This window comes from Bombus bifarius, unplaced genomic scaffold (genome assembly GCF_011952205.1).
Source record: "Bombus bifarius isolate JDL3187 unplaced genomic scaffold, Bbif_JDL3187 scf7180000008178, whole genome shotgun sequence".
In the NCBI taxonomy this organism is placed as follows: Eukaryota; Metazoa; Arthropoda; class Insecta; order Hymenoptera; family Apidae; genus Bombus; species Bombus bifarius.
In genome coordinates, this window is record NW_022884495.1 from 1,174,623 (window position 1) to 1,194,289 (window position 19,667).

At 42.1% G+C, this 19,667-nt stretch overlaps 1 protein-coding gene across 1 annotated transcript in view; it reads right to left on the bottom strand.

Moving 5' to 3' along the window:
* Positions 1-13,510: 13,510 nt before the first annotated feature.
* Positions 13,511-19,667, bottom strand: part of LOC117209643 (protein sister of odd and bowel) — a 38,208-nt gene continuing 32,051 nt past the window's right edge. Inside the window, exon 2 of the mRNA XM_033451887.1 lies at positions 13,511-18,714. Coding sequence (XP_033307778.1) covers positions 16,466-18,547 — 2,082 coding nt within the window. The 5' untranslated portion in view covers positions 18,548-18,714 and the 3' untranslated portion in view covers positions 13,511-16,465. The remainder of the gene's footprint in view (positions 18,715-19,667) is intronic.

Here is a 19,667-nt window from a genome sequence, read left to right on the forward strand (position 1 = left end):
CCATCGTCTTGTATATTTATTTTCAAATAAACCTTGTTTTTGTAAATTCATTCCTTAGTAAATTTCAGATACCCGAAGCGCAAGAAACGAATTACTGGGATTTCTTACTTATCATGGTCTTTAATGATATCTAAACAAGAAGTCGCATATTTTAGACAGAAAATGTAAAAATGAAATGTAACTTGAATACGCGCACGTGCGTATCAAATTCGCTCGGCAGCAGTAAACGGTATTCCGAGTGAAGTGAAATTTCTTTGGAGCTACTTTTCAAGTACTTTTAAAAGTACGAGTTCTGGTTTATATTAAACTGTAACGCAATTCTTTCTTTTTATTTACGTCTTTTACGAAACCTTTTATATCAAAAGAAGAAGTAAAAAAAGATGGAAAGCAATACGGCTAGGAATTTCCTAGCACACGTTTATCCACGTTCGTGAGTTTAAGCTTGTGTATCATGCTCATGCAGAAACAGACTTCAACAAGAAAGAAGTCCTTGATTTCAATCGATTTCCTTTGAATAGTATTTCTGACAATACTATTTAATAATAACTATTAAATGAAATTATTATAGTTAAGCGTTTATCCTTAATACCCAAGTATATTAATCTCTAAATTTTTGTATGACCGACAATATGCCTGACTCAAGTGAAAAATATTATCTGCAAATCTGATGCTTTCTAGTAACATGGAGTATGCATGGGGACGACGTGGAGTGCCTGGATGGATGGTACTTCACGATAAGGATCAGTTGGGAAGATACATACACGCAGCATTAAAAAAAGGAATTGGTCAACTACTTTATTGCCATTCTTCACGTGGTACAAAACATAGTTCGGGTGCGTACGAGCACGCTTAAGTACAAAACAAAAACGATCCTCTACAAGTAGTCTTCTCCAGCTGCATGGCGAGAGCAAACAAGTAGAAAGGTAAGAAACAGAGAAAGAGACAAGAGTAAGACGAGATGGAGCAGGGAAAGATAGAGAAAAGAAATTTAAAAAAAAGAAGAGAGAGAGAGAGAGAGAGAGAGAGCTGTGTTAACGTTAAATGCATACATATCTGTATATGTATCTGTATACGTATAGAAACATGTGTGTGTGTGTGTGTGTGTATATATATATATATATTACGACTTCGTTAACAACATAAAATGTAATTATTCACATAACACAATAATCTGTGATCTATAATATTATAACGATCTGTCTTTTGTACTGGATAGGCCAACACGTACAGTTTCCTATATACATATAGTCGAGATTCTTTATTAAAGTTCCTTTCTTTCGTTGATCTTCGTTTAATTACCATATAATTCAATGAGAAAGAAGAATCCATTTATGAGTAATAAAGCGCGAGCTTGGCCTGTCGCTTTCTTTTCATCAGGCACCGTGCAGCCCCGTTTGAGTATTATTTAGTTTATTCGTTTAATTAATTATTTATATTGAAAGTATCTCGTAACAGATATATCTCGTTGCCATGGTAACCTTGGAATTGGGTTTGCCATCTCGACAACGGCCAACAGTATCGAAGTTCTCCGTTGTCCTTTAAGATTAGGCTTCATATTAACTAAGGTATAGGGTGTGAGAGAAAAAGATGATACATATATATATATATATATTTATCTATAACATATGTATATATCTATAAACACATGGGGGTGTAACGTTAAATTAAGAACGCAGTGCAGCGTAATTGGAAGGGATCGTTTTATAATACAACGGTACCTTGAGTATTATTCGACGTGAACAAATCGGCGCGACGGCTCTCTCAACGTCTTTCGTCGTTGAATCACGCGGTAACGATATAATTATGCTTACGATTAAGCGAATCACGAGTAACGATTGTCGTTGATGAATCGCAGTTGGCGGGAATCGATTCTGTGCCGAGAGGAAATTCGCTTCAGCCTCCATTGCTTATTCAAGTCGTTAACATCCTTCACAGTTTATTTCAAGGAACAATTAACAATATTTCTTCTTTCTTTCTTTTCTCTCTCTCTCTCTCTCTCTCTCTCTCTCTCCTCATTGTAATCTCTTCAACGTGTCGAGAATTAGCCAAAGAAGAAGAAGAAGTAGAAGAGGATAGCAATGTTAAAATACGTTATTAGAGTTGCTGAAAATGTTACGTTCTCACGAACCTCTTGGATTTTTATTTGGCGTAAACGATGGTACGCATTAATAATCCTTAAGGATGTTGTCCCGTAAACGCGTAAGGTAACGCGTCCCATATTGCATTTGTACACAGTTTGGGCACGTTACGAAAGAGAGTGAAATAATGCGAATAACTACACGTATATATTACGATCTATCGTTTCGTATATGGATACTAAGATTGCACTTTTAGATTGAATAGGCGAATTGTAAGTAATTCCGCTACGTGAAATTTCGTATATTCGGTTACGATTTAATTTACATCGATTAAACTTTGCTACGCGGCTCTAAGTATTAACGTTATACCGACTTGTGTGTAAATATCACGTCTCAAACATCACATTTCTTTACTTTTCCATCACGTTTACAGAGCAGCTCTAGTACGGTGTACTGTCGCGTTTGAAATTTTTCGTACATTCTTGCAACAATTTAATTCGACAAGTTGCGAAAAGTCTGAATGGCTTTCGTTTATTATCCACATAGAAACCGTTGAACATTCGTATGCACCTGTGTACATTCCAATCGAAGGGAATTAATTCTGTGCAACTCTCACTCTACAACAAAGTGTAGCAAAAATGTACGAAACAATCCAGACGATCTGAAACAGAACGAAAAGAAAAAATAAAAAAAAAAAGAAAAGAAAAACGACCTCGCAATTCGCACACAACGTTCTCGACCGATTTAGATCCCAGCGTTGCACGAAAGACTTTCTTTCTATTCGCGGACAATAGGCTCACGGTCCGAGCAGATCTCGCATGCAGACGCGTCTAAGATGCGGCAAGCCTTCTTTTTCACGGCAATAAAATTCACCTATGATAGTCGGGCCACGACATTATCCTCGTTTACCCGATTCAACCGTGGCGACCTTTGCACGTGAACGTTGCACCTTTCCGTGCAATCTTCCATCTACGGAGGCCATTGTTGCTGTATCTCTCGTTGCTCTCGTGGTTCACGGCGAAAGAGAGACGGGGGTGTGGCGCACCTTCCTCCTACCTTTGGAAGGTTAACGCGCTGTAGCGGTATATTAGTCAACCACAATGGGCCGCGGATGTCGTTGAAAAATTCCGGGACCAACCGGGGCGAATACATCGTTCCGAGATCTCACCACGTTCTTCGATACTTTTCTTTCTCCTGTCAATGAATGTACAATAGGACCTTGAACCGCTTAATCACCGAGAAATCGGATAATCAAATTTTTCGTGATCGAACGACCGAAATTGCACCATATATTACGCGTGTCTCGATTATTTTCCTCTTGGTGTTTCTAGATTTTCCCAGCCGACAGATTGGACATTTTTGTTCAAATTCGCAAGGTTAATCGCATCTGTCACGTATGTTCGTACGAAGCTTCTTATTTCTTCTAACGTGTAGATTCGTTCTCTTCTCTTGAACTATGGTCATTCGTCAATGGCTTCTAAAATACATAAATCGTTCGTATCCAAAGGCAGGAATTCCGAGGCTTTCGCCTTTTATTCGTTACTTTCAGCTCGTTCTCTGTAAGCGTCCCAACAACGAGTTAATTAAAAGGATCGATCTGATTAAAGAACCAGGCCAATTAGAACGACACAATAGCAAAGCAACGAATCACAGTCGTCTTCTCGGCTACAAGGCGAAATCGGCGGATCGATTACGGCCGTACGATTCTCTGTGTGTATAGATGAGAGGCGATTAGAAGCCGGGTGGGTCGCAATCTGACTTTAAATTGGTGAAAGCCGCGCCGCTGGTGACTTTAAACACCGGTTGTAACCCTTATAAGGCGGCTCTCATCATATCAGGCCCCAAGAAGCGTATGGTTGCCGTCAATGGTGTCCGTGCCACGGGCTTCGACTAACGCGATTTTAAAGAACAGCTATAAAGAAAGAGGAACGAGACTTAATCACGAGCACACGCCGATTAGCCGTAGCCTGCTATCGATCTACCTCGTAAATAGAACTCGATGACGTTTTTTTCTGAGACCGCCTTGGACCGGCCCATTAATTGGAGCGCCGTCCATTGCACGCGTTTCTCTTCTGTTTCTGCCTTATTCCTCTTTCAAGCTGCTGCTGCTGCTGCTGCTGCTGCTGCTACTACTTGAAACGTTGTGGTACAATATACTTCGATGTGTCGCGGCTGGCAAAATAAAATACAGAAAATTCTAGCTGCAGTCAACCTGTTAATCGAATTAGCGTCGAAACTGTTAGACTAAAGCATTTTTTTTAATGTAACAATTTATAAACGCACGATGCTCGTTCTGATTTAGTTCTGATACTATCGGCGAAGTTTACACGTTGTTCTACCAGCGATTATTCATAAAGCGTACGGAAAGAATTTGAGCATCTCGTTTTCTAAACAGTAAACTTTAACGAGGTTAAAATATTTGGTGCGCATCGAACGATATCGATGAATTTTACATAAGACTGCTCGCTCGTACTTCATTTTATGCTGTTTGAAATGTCATGAGTCGGGCCATTGCGGACAGTTTTCATTCCTGAATAATTAGAGTCGTTGCTCGTGTCACACTTAGAATTCGCGACAAAGGGTACGGTGTGGATACGTCGTACAAACGAAAGATAATACCGCAACTAACTTCAAGAGATTTTGAAAGCTTGTTCGTAACGAACAAAGTTCATCGACTCGCACGACATATGGTAATTGTAAATTATCGAATAAGACGCAAAATGTACCGAGTATTTAAAAGAGGACAATTCACAAACAATACTTGTATTTAACATTTTAGATATAATTGGAAATAGCTTCTCTTATAAATACAATTGCGAATACTTGAGAATAAAGAAAGAAACTCGATGTGGAAACAACTTAACGCGAAAATACGCTGTCTGCTATCATTTTTCGTTATACTGAAATCGCCAGCGTTACGAAACAGATTTTCCAAAGACACCTGCGCAATAATTCTCATCGAGCCAGGTTTCACGCACCAAAGAAAAAAAAAAAAAAAAAAATAGAGAAGGAAAAGGAAAAATAACGATAGAAATACCTTGCAGCCACATTAATTCCAATTAAAATTTACGCTCTCCATTAATACCACACAAGTTGCATTTTCACTTCCCTCTTCGCTATTTTGCTTAACCTTTAAACAACGAGATAATGTTCTCTCCGAATGGCCTTCGTTTAAACCTTACAAACTTGCAAATGCACGAACAGACGTGGTTATCAGATATCTAGCCAGCCAAATCGAATAACGTTCGATCGCAACTGTGTTCCTAGTGGCGATAGTCAAGAATGAGTCAATTAAGCGAGTTGCTATGATCGAGTCAGCGGCTGTACGTTTTGCGACAGGCGTGTTCCAAGTAGTTCGGCTTAATTAAAGCGATAAAGAGATATCGGGACAAGATATTGTTGCCGCGATAACGTATGAAAATACGTTTGGCCGGCGTTTACGATAATTCATCGCTGTTCGCTAATTATGCGCTTAATTAGAATATTTATACGTCGGGGGCTTTCCTGGAACTCCCACTCGGCACATGGACATCGACTTCATCGTGAAATCGTGATAGTTCCTTTCGTTGTACGATTTCTCCTTGTCTCGATGTTTCTTTTCTTTTCCTTTTCAATTACCGCTCTTGTATCTCTTTTTACTTTTGAAATTTGCTAAAGCAACGTTCGCTAAGTCGCTGTACGACGTTGTCGAACTGGTGGACGGATCAGACTCGCGAGAAACGACGCTTCGCTTTTCAGAAAATTCGTAGAGATTCGCAGAACGTGCGACGTCGATTCGCAACTGTCATCGATTCGTCGATCGCTCGATAGCAATTCCCATTTCGGAATTCAGATGTTATCCTCTGGTCGTTGGTGCTGCCTCGTTAATTTCCATCGGTGTTGTTAGCTTCGTAGGAAACATCCAATTTTTGGTTTCGATGGTAACGTGCGTTTAACAGCGATGGATCCGCTTTCTTCGGGTTTTACTATGGTTGTACTCTTGGTACGACCACACGCATGATGTCGTGGTTATTTAGACCTTGTGACTACCTGTTTGCTAATTAATTCTTGGAATTGTTGTCTGAGTGCGTACGAGGATAAAAGTAAAAGATCATACGGCGGAGCATAGGTGTCTGTTTTCCTATTTTTTCGCGATTTTTTTGATGAAAAGCGACGGTAGAAAAGATTCGAGTTCTGGGAAAGATAAGTTGGAAAACACAGCGAAGCGAAGACCGATCGCGTTAACAGCCCACCATCGAATTACAAGTCGATAACACGCTGACAACGAGAGAGTTATCTCGCCGCTAACCGAGGCAGCAATCAGCCAGCAACACGTTCTTGCCAGTTGACTAATTCATCGTGGATAACGCGAAGCGCGTCTTCCCTCCCATAGACTGGAAGAAAAGATGGGAAGAATTTCCTGTCGTTAGTGCAACGAGATATCGTTAGAACGAAAGTAACGGACCTCGACGTCACTGGTCACCTTGCAATCGTCATGGCAGCCTGCAATGGTAAATTGGCTACGCGTCATTAATAGCAGGCTCGGCGAATTACCACATCACCCCTCGATAATGTCAGCCACTCGATCAACGAGAAAACTTAGCAGGAACTCTGCTACATTAACGTTCGGCTACTGGATGTAACGTGGATCGAAGAAACGTGGATCTGAGTTGAGAGCAGTCTGGTTTCAGCGAATATCATAAACGATGCTCTGATGATGACGTTGATACATCCTTTCCTGGAATTTTCTCGTCTTTCGTCGCCATTTCCAGCATCTCGTTGACAGATGTCGATGTCGAGTGGATTTCATAATCGTTCTAATTTATCGATTAAATTTCAAATGCCGACCATTTTGGTACCTGGACCATTGAAAATGTCAACTATACGGAAACGTACGCGCCACAGTTAATTATCGTTCACGCGTTATCTCGAAGAGGATAAGGATAATCGTTGCGAGGCAAAGGCGATGGAAAGGAAGAAGCTAGAGAGCGAACGATGCCTATCCTTCGATCAGCAATTACCTTGACATTATCCGAACGAATCGGTAAAGAACGGTCGGCGTGTAGAACGCTATCGATAATATTTCGCGATGAGAAACAGTAAATCGCTGGCTGGTCGAATTCCTATGGCGATCGGTCGCGATCTCCGGACCAAAGTGCCACGGCCGTACCGGTTTCCTCTCTGTCACGATTTAGTCCATAAAACTGACTAATGATACCGGTGAAACGTAGCAGCAGGCAGCTACAAGATCAATGGAAATCTCACCTGCAACTATGCTTCAAAGGCCACCGAGTTGCCTTCTGTTATTCTCGATAGGCAGTTTCTGACAAAGTTACGAGCACCGATCTACGATACCATCGCGCGCACCTGCGAGAAAACGATACCTGCTCGGTCGATTGTGGAACATTTTCCCTTCTTTTTTTCCGGAAACTAGCGAAACGGTGCAAGCGACCGACAGAAACGCGAGGAAACATAGCCCGGAAAGGAAATCGTTCTGAAAATTTTAATCTCCATACGTCTCTCGGCTAGACCAACTAGTTGGTTCTGTTGGCTGGCGATGAAACGCCGCGAAATTGCCGCTTGATAACTGCAAGACGGTAAATTATCAATAACCGATAAAACGGACCGGTTCCATTACGCGCGAGATAAAATTTGCTATGTTCGAGGATTCGAACGATAGACTTTTCGTTGCTGGTCGCCGATGTTCCACTTGCGAATGTGGATCAGATTAGGGTAATTTGCCGTCGTGAAAGGCTGTTAGTGGTTGAAACAGTGATAGGCGCGGTGATAAATCTTGGGTAGATCGAGGCAGGTGCGTGCAAAGGAAGTTGGCAGAGGATGTCAGTGTTTGAAGAAGATTTATAACTACTGAATAATAGCGTGAGCAAAGGAGAAGGAAACTGGAGAAAGAAGGGACATTCGCTATCAATCTGCGAAATTTCTATTCCACGTAGAATATCGTTTGGAAATAACACGATAGACTTCGTGGGGAAAAAAGTGATACGAAAGACTTTCCCCCGCCCTTACGAGATAAATGTATAGGAAATGATACCTAAGGTTCGTATTTATATAGAGGATTTTGTGAATTGCGTACAGGATTTTCCATTAAAATTTATCTTCCGCCACAGTGTTCTCCAAACCGAACTAAATTTGATCTCTGTGATCTCTATCTTTTCTTGTATAATAGAAAGACGACTTTTAAATACGCCGAAGCTCTACATGTGCCTCGAAGCAGCACAAATGCGGAATAATCTCCAAATTTTTATTTCGGCTAATAACAATCTGACTATCAACAAGTAACATCAACTAACACTCATCAACATCAACTAACAATCGACTAAATCAATCTGAATTTAGTAGAATTCCATATTTAGTGGAATTATGCGTAACTATAAAGTCGAAATGTTTGTACGTGGAACGAAATAATCGAGAAGAAAAATGTACTTGAACGTTTGGCACACGAAACGCACCTCGAAACCCACGAATGCCACCGACACTGGCAATCTACGAGTCACTTAGGCTGATTGCCGACGAAACTAAATCTACCCGCATAAAGTCAATCCGAAGAGAAACAATTCCAAAACCTGTGTGTAAGTTGCACACTAATCTCATGACCACAAGCGAAGCCGCTGCGAACAACATTGTCTCGCAGTATCCGTCAAATCGTCCGCTTAACCACAACCGCTACCAGTTTTCCGCGACCGCAAGAGGAATGACCACAAATAGAGCGACGTCCTTTGCAACAGAAGCAACTTTTCCGAACGATTCTTCGAGAAGATTGCCTTCCATATATGTACGGCGTGATAGCCGGAAGTCTGAACGATTCGCGAAACACGTACGAACGTGATCCTGAACATTTCGAAACTCCGTTCGTCGATCGACTTTGCAAGGCTTTAGGCTAAGAGTTGGAGGAAAGTGCGAGGAAAAATTGAAAATACACTGTGTTTGTTGGTCTAATTTTCCAACCGCGAACGAAGACGCAAAGAGAGTGGACGTTGTTCTTGCAGAAACCGACCGTTCTAACCGCCTAACTGGAAACCACAGGAAAAATACCACGCGAATGCGAAAAAATATGTTTGAAGATCTTTATTTTTTTTCTTGATTGGTTAATAATTTAAACAACTGATCGTTGGTATGAAATTACGCAAAAATAATAGCAAGATTACGACGTATATTTCAACAGAGCCGTAAATTGTCCGCTGTATGAAACCATAAAAGCTTCGCGAATGATCGCGATATAGAGAGTAAGACGAGGAATAAATTTTTTGAAAATCATGTACATTTCACGTTAGTTCGTAAAAATGTCCGATCGAATCGATTGTGGAATCGTAAAAGCACGACGGGGAATTCCTCGAAAGTTGCGCTCGAATTCATAAAACTTGGTTGAAATTCTTGCACAGTGTCGTTTGCGAAACAGCGACGATCGTAAACGGCGTGGTAAATTTTCTAAAAATCACGGTTTTTCTTTATGTCCGTAAGAGTTCGTAAAAGTCATAGCCACCGTGAAACGCGGCGTGTAACGGGAAATTGTTCAAATGATAGGTAAATTTCGTGAAAATTAACTAGGTTTCGCAACCTCGCAGGTCTCCGCGAACGCTTGTTCAACTTGCGTAGGATAAAATATTTTGAAAAATAATAGAAATTTGTTAGAAATATTTTATTAATTGTCGCGTTAATATTTTAGTCGTGCCAGTAATCTTAGATGGAAGTCTAGCTTTTTCTATATCGATATTTTATTTGTTCGGAAGGTGAAGATTTTTCGTCGATTTAGTATAGTTTCAGATCTTATAGCATAGAATATCTCGAAGAAAGAACTTGAAAAAAGAATTACCGTCATACGAATGATCGTGAATAAATTTTCAGCTTTTTTGAATTTATTATTCTATTTACCTTAGGCAATGAGAGCTCGTAGATTTGTAATTCTAATATCGATTTATGAGTAGGCTATTGTTGCTGTAATTAATAGAAAGTTTCGTGAAATATTCATTCAAATTATATAGAATAAATGTAAATCTTTTATGGTCGGTCTCGTGAAACATTATGAAAGTGGTTATTAAGCTGGTTGCGAAAAAGGAAACGAAAATTGAATAATTGTAAAACGAGAATGGCAAGGAGAAGTACTAATTTTCTAAGCGTTTATAATTACTCGCAAGTAATTAAATTTCGTAAGCGGTTCGTGTGTACTTTACGATAATCTTGAAACCAAAGTTACCTTAGAATGTATACGTCTCTCGCAAAATATCGATTATTGCGATCGTACATTTTTGTAGAATACGAATAGATTATACAAACAGGAGAATCCTTTAATTGTCAATGCACTGGATATTTAGAAAATTAGGTTGCTCGGTAATTTAGCAAATTATAAAGATAGATCGTCGCTGGAATCATACGAAGCTTCGTATAACCACCTGTCCAAACGAATGATTAGATAAAAAAGTCGTGCTTTTATAAAATTCTGCAGCAACGTTGTTGGATATCTGCTTCTCACGACATCGTTATTTATCGTAAACGCCAACGCAATAGTCGTTTCTCTAAATACGTTGTACGGTATCCGTTAGTCAGCTGACCTTTGCTTCTTTGAAAGTTCATTTCTACATCAGAAGCCTATTATTATCTTTTGTACGCAGGATGATACGGGGAATCGGTTTAATAAATTGAATTTACGAAAGAAAAATTGTAGGGTTCCATTAAAAAAAAAACAAAAAAAAATGTAATTGTACTTTTTGCTACTGCGTCAGTGTACTGTAAAAAGACTGCAAACTATTATACAGCTGATAGGATGATAAAATTTGCCGGACAATGGAAAATTTTCCACTGCGATTAGTATGTCCATTAAATCAGATTAAAAGCGATTGTAACGTTAAGACGACTAATGATATCTAAATAGCTAGTGTATGTGGTAGTGCACGTAGCAAATAGTAAAATATATTATTGCCATGTTTTTTAATGGGTAATTTAGATTTATAGCCTGGTGATTTCATTAAAAGGTAATAAACCTTTTATCTTCGTGCAACAAATGTCCTGTACAAACCGTTTTACCTCTATAACCTGTCATATATTTTTCCTACCTTCCTAATACACAATGATAATATCAACTTCACGTTCAGGTTAACGAGTTTCTTTTCTCCGTTAATACCGAAATTCATGCCCTAAAGGATTGCGATTGCTGTGTTTCGTGTGCAACGATGATATCGTTGTTCGATCAGATACGATTTCTATACGGTTTCTAGGGAGTCGATGTTTCGACCAATCGGCCCGTAAAAATTTCATCGACGTTCGCGAAAGAAAACGTTACCAAACGGTCACGAAAATGTGACGCAATTTCGCTCAGACATCAAACGTTTCTAACACGTTTCAGTTGGCGAACGTTGGCAGACAGAGTTCGTAATTTATAAACTTGCCTACAGCTGATTCGTACTAATCGCTGAACCGGTCTATTTTTTGCCATTTAAAAGGATATATTCTAATATTAAAAAACCAGAGAGATTTTACGCTCGCTAATTTCCAAGTAATTTGGCAATGCGCCTTTAAGCTATCGGGATAAATTTCGTAAAAGCAATTTAGAAGAGATATACATTCCCATTATTCCAACGAACAACCACAGCGTCTTGTATAATTCTATTCCGCAACAGTTGCTGTCCTTTTAACGTTCCCATAACGAAAGGGTTGAAATCGCTCCACCAAAGCATGTCCGACAAGTTTCCCACTTCATTTTCCCCTCGAACGATCATTGCCATTCACCACCAACCGCGTCCACTTCTTTACATCGAAAAGCTCAATTAAATCTCTCTTTCTCTCTCTACAGTGAAAATTCCAAATGGATTCGATAGTCCGTACAGTGGAATCTATGTTCCTATCCCGTGAACTCGGTCCGCCAACTCGGCCGAAGAAGAAATTCACACCGTTCTCGTCCTTGGATCGTGAACGGCACATCGTTAATTGGAAATCGAAGTTTACGAGCGAAGATAAAACGCGATACGAACGAAGACAGCCTCGTTTCTGGCGTCGCGTCGTCTCGTCACAATGGCGTAAGAAGCAGAGAAAAAGATGCACGCCGAGGATATTCATAGGAAAAGCAGGATGGAGAAAAAGGAGGGCGATATGCACCAGGATGAGCGGTAAGTTCTTGCCTAGTTTACGTCATCCTGCTTTATTGCTTGCTTACTTTAGTTCAAAGACATTATTCGTACTCGAAGCCAATCGTACGGATATCACATTCTGTTGGTTGGCAGCTTTCGCATGGAAATTTTTCACTCAGCAACTACAAGTTCTTGTAATTATGACAAGGGCGGAGATTCTAAGAGCTTGTTCTTCAGGCTTCTGTCAGTCGTTAATTATTGGTCGAAACAGCTACGAGGAATTCTTACTTACTGACGAATTCATCCAACTGTATCGTGCACACCATACAGCCAAATGGGATTATCGAGTCGCCTATGCTTCGACAGCTTTGCGCAAAACGATCAAGTTTGTCGCACATCACGAGACACTGTTAGCCTTCGATGTAATGATAGAAGAGCGAGAAAATACCGTGTACTTTGGATCGAGCAAAAGAAAGTATCGACTTAATTGCGAACAAAATGTCGATTCGTTTCGATGAGTTATCGATCGATTAAGATCAATCGGCAGAGGAGTTCTCAATTGTTCGGTGGCTTGAACCGCTTTGTGACTGTGCAAATCGTAGCGATAGATTGGCAACGTGATAACAAACGTAGCGGCTTAAGCGTTGGACCGTTTCGCTGCTCTTGCAGATATTTTGCATCTAGAAATCGGTAGAAATATTCCAACGATCGGTTTTCTTTAGATTCGAAAAACTACAACGCAGCATCGACAAAATCGTCGCGTCCTATGTTGCTGTATGCATCGTCAGGTGATAAAATGTGCTGTACGAATATAGAAATAGTCAACGAGAAAATCGATAGAGTGAAAGAAATTGGAAAATTGTAATAGTTTCGTATTAAAACTTTATTCAATCTCCAAAACTAGATAACAACCAATGATTGATTACCATTACAATAAATAGCCAAATAAAAATTACTCTACGAATTATTACAAAATAAAGAGGCTTTGAAATATAAATTAGACAAGAGCTTGTATCTCATCGTGGTAGTGAACAGGATTTACGGCTGTGAACACGAAAGGACAATGAGCAACGCGACTTTGAACACCAAGGGAACCGCGCCGATTAAACGGTCGTTAATTGCTTGGCCGCTTAACGATTCGGCAGGGAAATGTAGTCGTGGGAAACGATCGTTGAAAGGTCAAAGGCAGTTTCCAGCTGAAAAGTCTGCTTGATAGCTGAGCCTGTTCTTCCTGTCTTTTCTTTCGGAGTTATCTTCTCTGAGCCAGTGGTAACGAGGATCGAGATAAGAACCGACGGAAGAATTACTGAAGAAAGTACTGTTCGTCCAAAATCAATTGCTTTCGTAATTCGTTTTACTTTGTCAATTATTTTGGTCTCGTTTCCTCTCTTCGATCATTTGCTCTTTCGCCTGCCATATCTTGACGACGGTTTTGATCGTCGATCGCACACTATATTAAGAATTTTTCTGTATTTATGAGAAATTCAAGGGTGCCCGAACGCGTCGACCACGAAGAGATAAAACTTGGGAAAGGATCATTCTCAACGTTATTTACAACTCGATACGAATAAACAGTCTTCGGCCAATTGATTTTGTACGGAGTCCGGTTCTTACGTTTAAACGAGAAACGTATTAACAAAGTGGACAGATTCGATCCGCGAATTAATAAACTTCTCAGTGAGAAAAAGGTGTTCGTCGATCAGCCGCGAGGTCAAAGAAATAACCGCGAAAGAAAAGAAATGGAAAATGAAATTTACTAGAAGAGGGGAAGGATGTTTTTCTGATGACGCGGAATGTCACAGGCAGCTTCAGGTTCGAACGTCTATCGAACGAACGAAAGGAGCGCGGCGCATTTTCTATAGTTGAGAATTCGCGATAGAAACGCTTTGAAGCTTTACAGAGCTGAAAGGGGGATTTCCGTGGGATCCGAACGAGGCTCGTGTGAACCGATCAGGCTTTTTAAGAGTGTTTCGAAGGTTAAATTCTTCGCAAAATCGTGCGTCGAACGTTTCGCTTTCACTCTCTTACGAATAACAGACGGCGGGACACGCGATCGCCAGGTTAAACCAGGGACGAGCGTGGCCTCGCGCGTTGAGTATGTATCTAAATCACAGCTCGTGCTACTAATTACTTCTAAACTCTTATATATCTCTCTCTCGATACTCTGATACTTACCGATTTCTACGTTACATCCGCTATAGTCTACTATATGTCTCTGTGTGTATACATATATATATGTAAAAAAAAAGAAAAACAAAAGATGAGGGAAGAAAAGAGGTGAGAAAGAAAGTAGAAGAAGGAGGAGAATAAAAAGAAGAAGAAAAAGAATCTTCTCTGTAAAATATCTTCAACGTTAATATCTCGTAGCGGTAATTTAAATATCGATCATCGTGTACGATCATCGTCGACGTGGTCGTTTTCTTTTTTTCTTCTCTCTCTCTCTCTCTCTCGTTTGAAACAGCAAACAAGTCGTTTTAGGAACAACAATTTCACCGAATCGTTTCGCGTTGAACCACCGTCGATCGACGATTCGACTATAGCTCGTTTGAAATCAATTGATCGCTCAAGATCGTTTAGTAGACTTCCCTACTCCCCACCACGTTACTTAAATCCTTCGACGTTCTCTCTTTCTCGCGTTTTCACACCTTTATTCGTCTCTCTTTTTCTCTTCGCTTTTATACTTTTACATTTCCCGTCATTTTATTCCATTGTTTCTTTCGAGACACGTTAAACGACCTGGATCAATCGATATCGAACGAGGAATAATTAATTATGAGAATAAAAAAATAAAGGGCGATCTATGCTCGCCTGCTTAACCTAATCATCGTGAACTTATCGACCGGAATAACACGCTTCGTAACGAGCATCGCCAATGCGAGTTTCCAGACGCGTGCGCTATTCACAGATCGTATTCGTTAGAAAAATCGAACGATACATGCAGAAATTTATATCGGCGATAGGAACGGCTATGGAAGTCGCCGGAAGCTTCATTCTGCAGCGGATAAATTCACGACACGCGATTCGATCGCGATTCTAAGGACGGCATTCGATTAAGAAAACGTTGTTACGCGTGAGACAAGGGTACAGTGCCTGCAAGAGATATAGCGAGGTCGTAAAATGAAACGTTAGATTCGGTTAGACGGTGGTACCGACACGTGTTTCTCAAAGGCAATTTCTATCATCGTTGTTAAATTTAACGACGTGTTATAAAACCTGAGCTTGCAGAATATAAATTCATCGATTACAAGAACCTTCTTTGTTTTAAATTATCCTAGTCTTCTTCGATCATCGTTACTAGATCCAACGATGTGATGAAATCCTAGCTCGCAAAGTATAAATTCGGAATAAGTTAATGCTTAAGAAACGTAACGTGAAAATAAACAAATGTTTACGCGTGTTAATTAGAAAAATCCGTATAACACAAGTTGAGCTTAGTTTCGATACACAATCTCGGCTGTGAGTTTTCGTTTCAAGTTGTATACATCACTATAGATGTAATCGTCTCTTTCAGAAAACAAATCTTCGAAAATATGCAGCAAAGGAAAAACTGCTACTGACAACGACTTGACATCAGTCGACTCTAAATGAAGCTCTAGATCCTCTCTCAAAGTGTCCTCGAACAGTCTCTCAAAAACGTTTCAAATTACTCGATTCTCGAAGTCCATAAACTTCTATTTCTTTGCAAATTTACGATATCGCTATATCTCTTCCAACGACCACACGCGATATCGGAAACGCCTAGAAAGGAAAGCGTTCGAGGGAGCGTTCCGCGGCGTGGCTCGCTGAAGCCCATGCGTTTTACGAGGATCAGCTACCAGCGGCTACCAGTTCGCTCTTTCTGGCGTAACTCGTGAGCACCGCCGCGTGCAACTCGAATAAATATCCCGGATCGTTCTCCCAATCAGCAGGAAATTCTCTCTAAGACGAGATCGCGAGACGCCTGTCTAAAAATTAGTCCATGGACGTTGGCCGATCTCGCGATCCTTGGTCATGGTTCGCTCTGTGCCGGGGGTTCCGCGACCTGTCCGGTCGTAAATCATTCCCGCGCGGCCTCTCCAAGTGAACGAAGATCGTAATCGGAGAGTATGAAGAAACAGAGAGACAGAGAAACGAGGGTAAGGAAGAGCAAGAATTAAAGAGACAGAAAGAGAGATACGTAGAAGTGAATAGTAATAGAGGAAGACTCGCACGGTGTATCCTTCGTTGACCATCACCGTCGTGCAAAATCCGCACCGTGCCACCGGGAATAGAGAATGGAGTAGCAACGATCGAACGCGTCCAACTGGACACTGGGAACCGGGTGTGGGCCGTCTGGTCCTCCCAATGCAACTAACTGGGTGGATTACAGGCGGTCCCCGCTGGATCGACAGACACTTGGTGCGGTTGACTCCTATTTGTTACGCTGCTCGTCGTCGAGCTACTCGTTTCGCCGGATGGACTGGGATTCCCACTGTTTCCGCTGTTGCTGGTGCTACTGCCGGTCGCTTGCTGCTGGACACTGGGTTTCTGCGTCACGTGGGTCTGATAGTGCTTTGCCAAGTGCGCCTTCTGTCGGAAACTCTTGCCACATAAGGAACAGGCGAAAGGCTTCTCGCCGGTATGAGTTCTGATGTGAACGTTGACGCTGTATTTGTCCTTGAAGCCTTTGCTACAGATACTGCAATAGTGCAGCGAACGTTCCTTGCGTTGGACGCTGCCTGGAGAACCGCCGGAAGCGCCTTGCTGCGTGCCACTGGTGCTTCCACCGGTCTCTGAACCACTGCTGCCGTTGCTGGCTGCGTTCGAGTTGCTGCTGTTTCTGTTGGTACGTCGACAGTACTTCTTGGGAGCTTTAGTCGTGACCACTCTGGACGGAGTTATCTGAAGTTGGTTGGTGGACTGTTGTTGCTCCACCTCGGTTCGAGGAGTAGCTTGTTGCTGTAGAACATCCTGCTGAGCTGCTGTTACCACTGTAACCGTGCTAACTTGGCCCAGATCCGCGGGAAGAGTTATCGTTCCCAGACTCCCACTGGTTGGATCTAGCGTGTACATAACCGTTGTCGTCGCAGACACGTTGCAAACGGGCTCCAAACTGCAGTACGACTCTACCACTTCGTTGGCTATGCTCTTCAGCTTCTCGTAATCACCGGGACGATAGGTCGTTTGGTCTAACTGGGACAACAACAGATCTTCATCGGTACAAGTGTGCATAGATTCATCCTGCTGTTGTTGCTGCGGCTGCTGTTGTTGAGTCTGTTGTTGCTGTTGCTGCGGTTGTTGGTCGGACACTATCTGCAACCCAGCGTTGCTCGTCACAGGCATGGATATAGTGGATCCTTGAGTAGACGGCGAGGAAGACGAAACTACTTGAGTCGGACCTGTGTACAATTTTCCTTGAAGAGCGCTTCTTAGAAGACTCTCCGCCGAGTCACCTGCTCCGACCGCGACAGCAGCTGCAGCTGCGGCCGCAGCTTCCTGCAGATTCTGATCAGAAAGCTTCCAATCGTTATTATTATCGCCTCCTGTGCAATTGCCACCGCTGGATGATCCTCGGCCGCATAATTCCTTACTTTCGACAAATCCGCTGTCGTCTGTAGCATATTGGGAGGATGCAACAGAGAAACGATCTGGATGAAACCTGTCGTTGACTGTCCGCGACACTTCGGTCACGCTACTGGTCTGATCGTGTTCCTGCTCGGTAGACGCAGGTTCCATGCTCAGTATAGCGTCCAGGTCTAGATTGGGTCGCAGAGACCAAGAATCACTGGACGTGGGCGCTGGACTCTTGCAACAATCTAACGCATCCATAGAGTTGGCTTCGTTGTTCAACACGGTCAACGTGTAAATCGCGCCGTCCGTATTTTGTCTGTCGTTGGCTGAGCATCCTCGACCTACTCCTTGATGATGCTCGTTAGAACCTTGATGAACGCTCACGTTATCATTCCCGTGGCTCTGAGCATTAGCGTGGGCCGACCAGCAGTACTTGTTCAGGTCTTCCAAGAGTATATTACAGGTCTGCTCTTTGCTCTCGTCCGTGCCCCAATAATCGCAATCCGACTGATCCATCGGTGTTTGCTCGTTGCTCTGTTGAACGTTGCAGGCGCTATGGTGCGTCCTCACGTGGTGATGGTGGTGATGGTGGCTGAGGGAGCCAGTAATCGTCGAGACTGGGGGTAGTGCTGTCAGAGTGTTGTTATTGGTTTCTTTGATGAACGGCGAGCTGTGTAATTCGCGATTAGTTTCGTGTTCCTCGTGACCTTGCTGGAGGTAGCCGATGCTTCTGCAGGTGGTACGATGCAGGAAGCTTTCTTCGTCGGACACGCCGTCCGTGGAGGCACAATGCGGTGGCGGAGAGACGACGAAGTCGAAGAAATCGGTCTTTGGCAGATCTTCCCCACCCCCTCCTGGGGCGAATGCCTCCGTTAGATCCATGGAGTAGGTTTGGTACTTCGTCCTCGTGGTGCTTTTTGTTTTTGGATCGGATTCCAGGTGGCCTTATTAGGCTGGCAGTCGCAGGTTTCAAGTGGTAGAAGGTGAATTTCAGTGATGGTAGCTGGCGTGTCTCCTTGCCCACCGCATCCTTGAGTTCGGGGAATCACCTGGAAAATAGAATTGAAATTTTCGTCAGTTGGTGGAATCCGTTTGCCCTCTGTTGGAATACTTTGTCCAATATTTCTAGTATTTTCGGTATCTTTATTTTTTTATACGATAGAGCTTCGTTTATACGAATACCATTTATTCGAACGAAGTTTTAACGTCCAATCGAACGGAATTGCAAATATTATCAATCTATTTTTCATCTAAAGATAGCACCAAAATTTTTGAACGAAAGTATCTATGAAACGTAGGGAGAGATATGTCATTTTTATATAACAAGATATTAAAATATAATTTATCAACTGATCTAATCGAATAAATACAAATTAGACGAATAGCAGCGGAATTTTTCATAAAGAGAATTCATCGGGCTGTCGATTTGGTGCACCCAGAGATCGAATCCCATAAAATCGCGGGACAATGGCGCATACCGCGACGCCGTGTCCCAGATTTTCCGCGTTTTCTTAGGCGACGGGCCAGTGAAATAGGATCGGCACCAACGCGGGCATTAGGCCGAAGAGCTAGTGTTCTTTCGCATGTTCTAGGCGTGGGAACGCACCGTGGCCGTGTATAAATTCACCGTAGCGAAGCTAGCCGGCACAACGATCAACCGTACACTCTTGGAGACAGTGGGATAGAAACAGAGAGCACGATCGACGCAGATCGACTCCCTTGAATCTCTGAACGAAGGAGAAACCGTGCCTTAGACAGAGACGGAATAAGGATGGAGAAACTAGAAGATAGACAGGCATACACTGTGAAACAGAGAAGGGAGAACGTAAAGACCGGGGACGTTGCGCATGAATATCGTGTGTATAGCGAGATTCTAATAACCGGGTCTATCACCGTTTCATTTTCCTCTAATCGCGTGATAGTTTATTCGCCTCTTCTTAAAGGAGCGTAAGGTCGATCGCTATTATCGTATCGCGGATTTTTATACGTCAAACGAGTATCG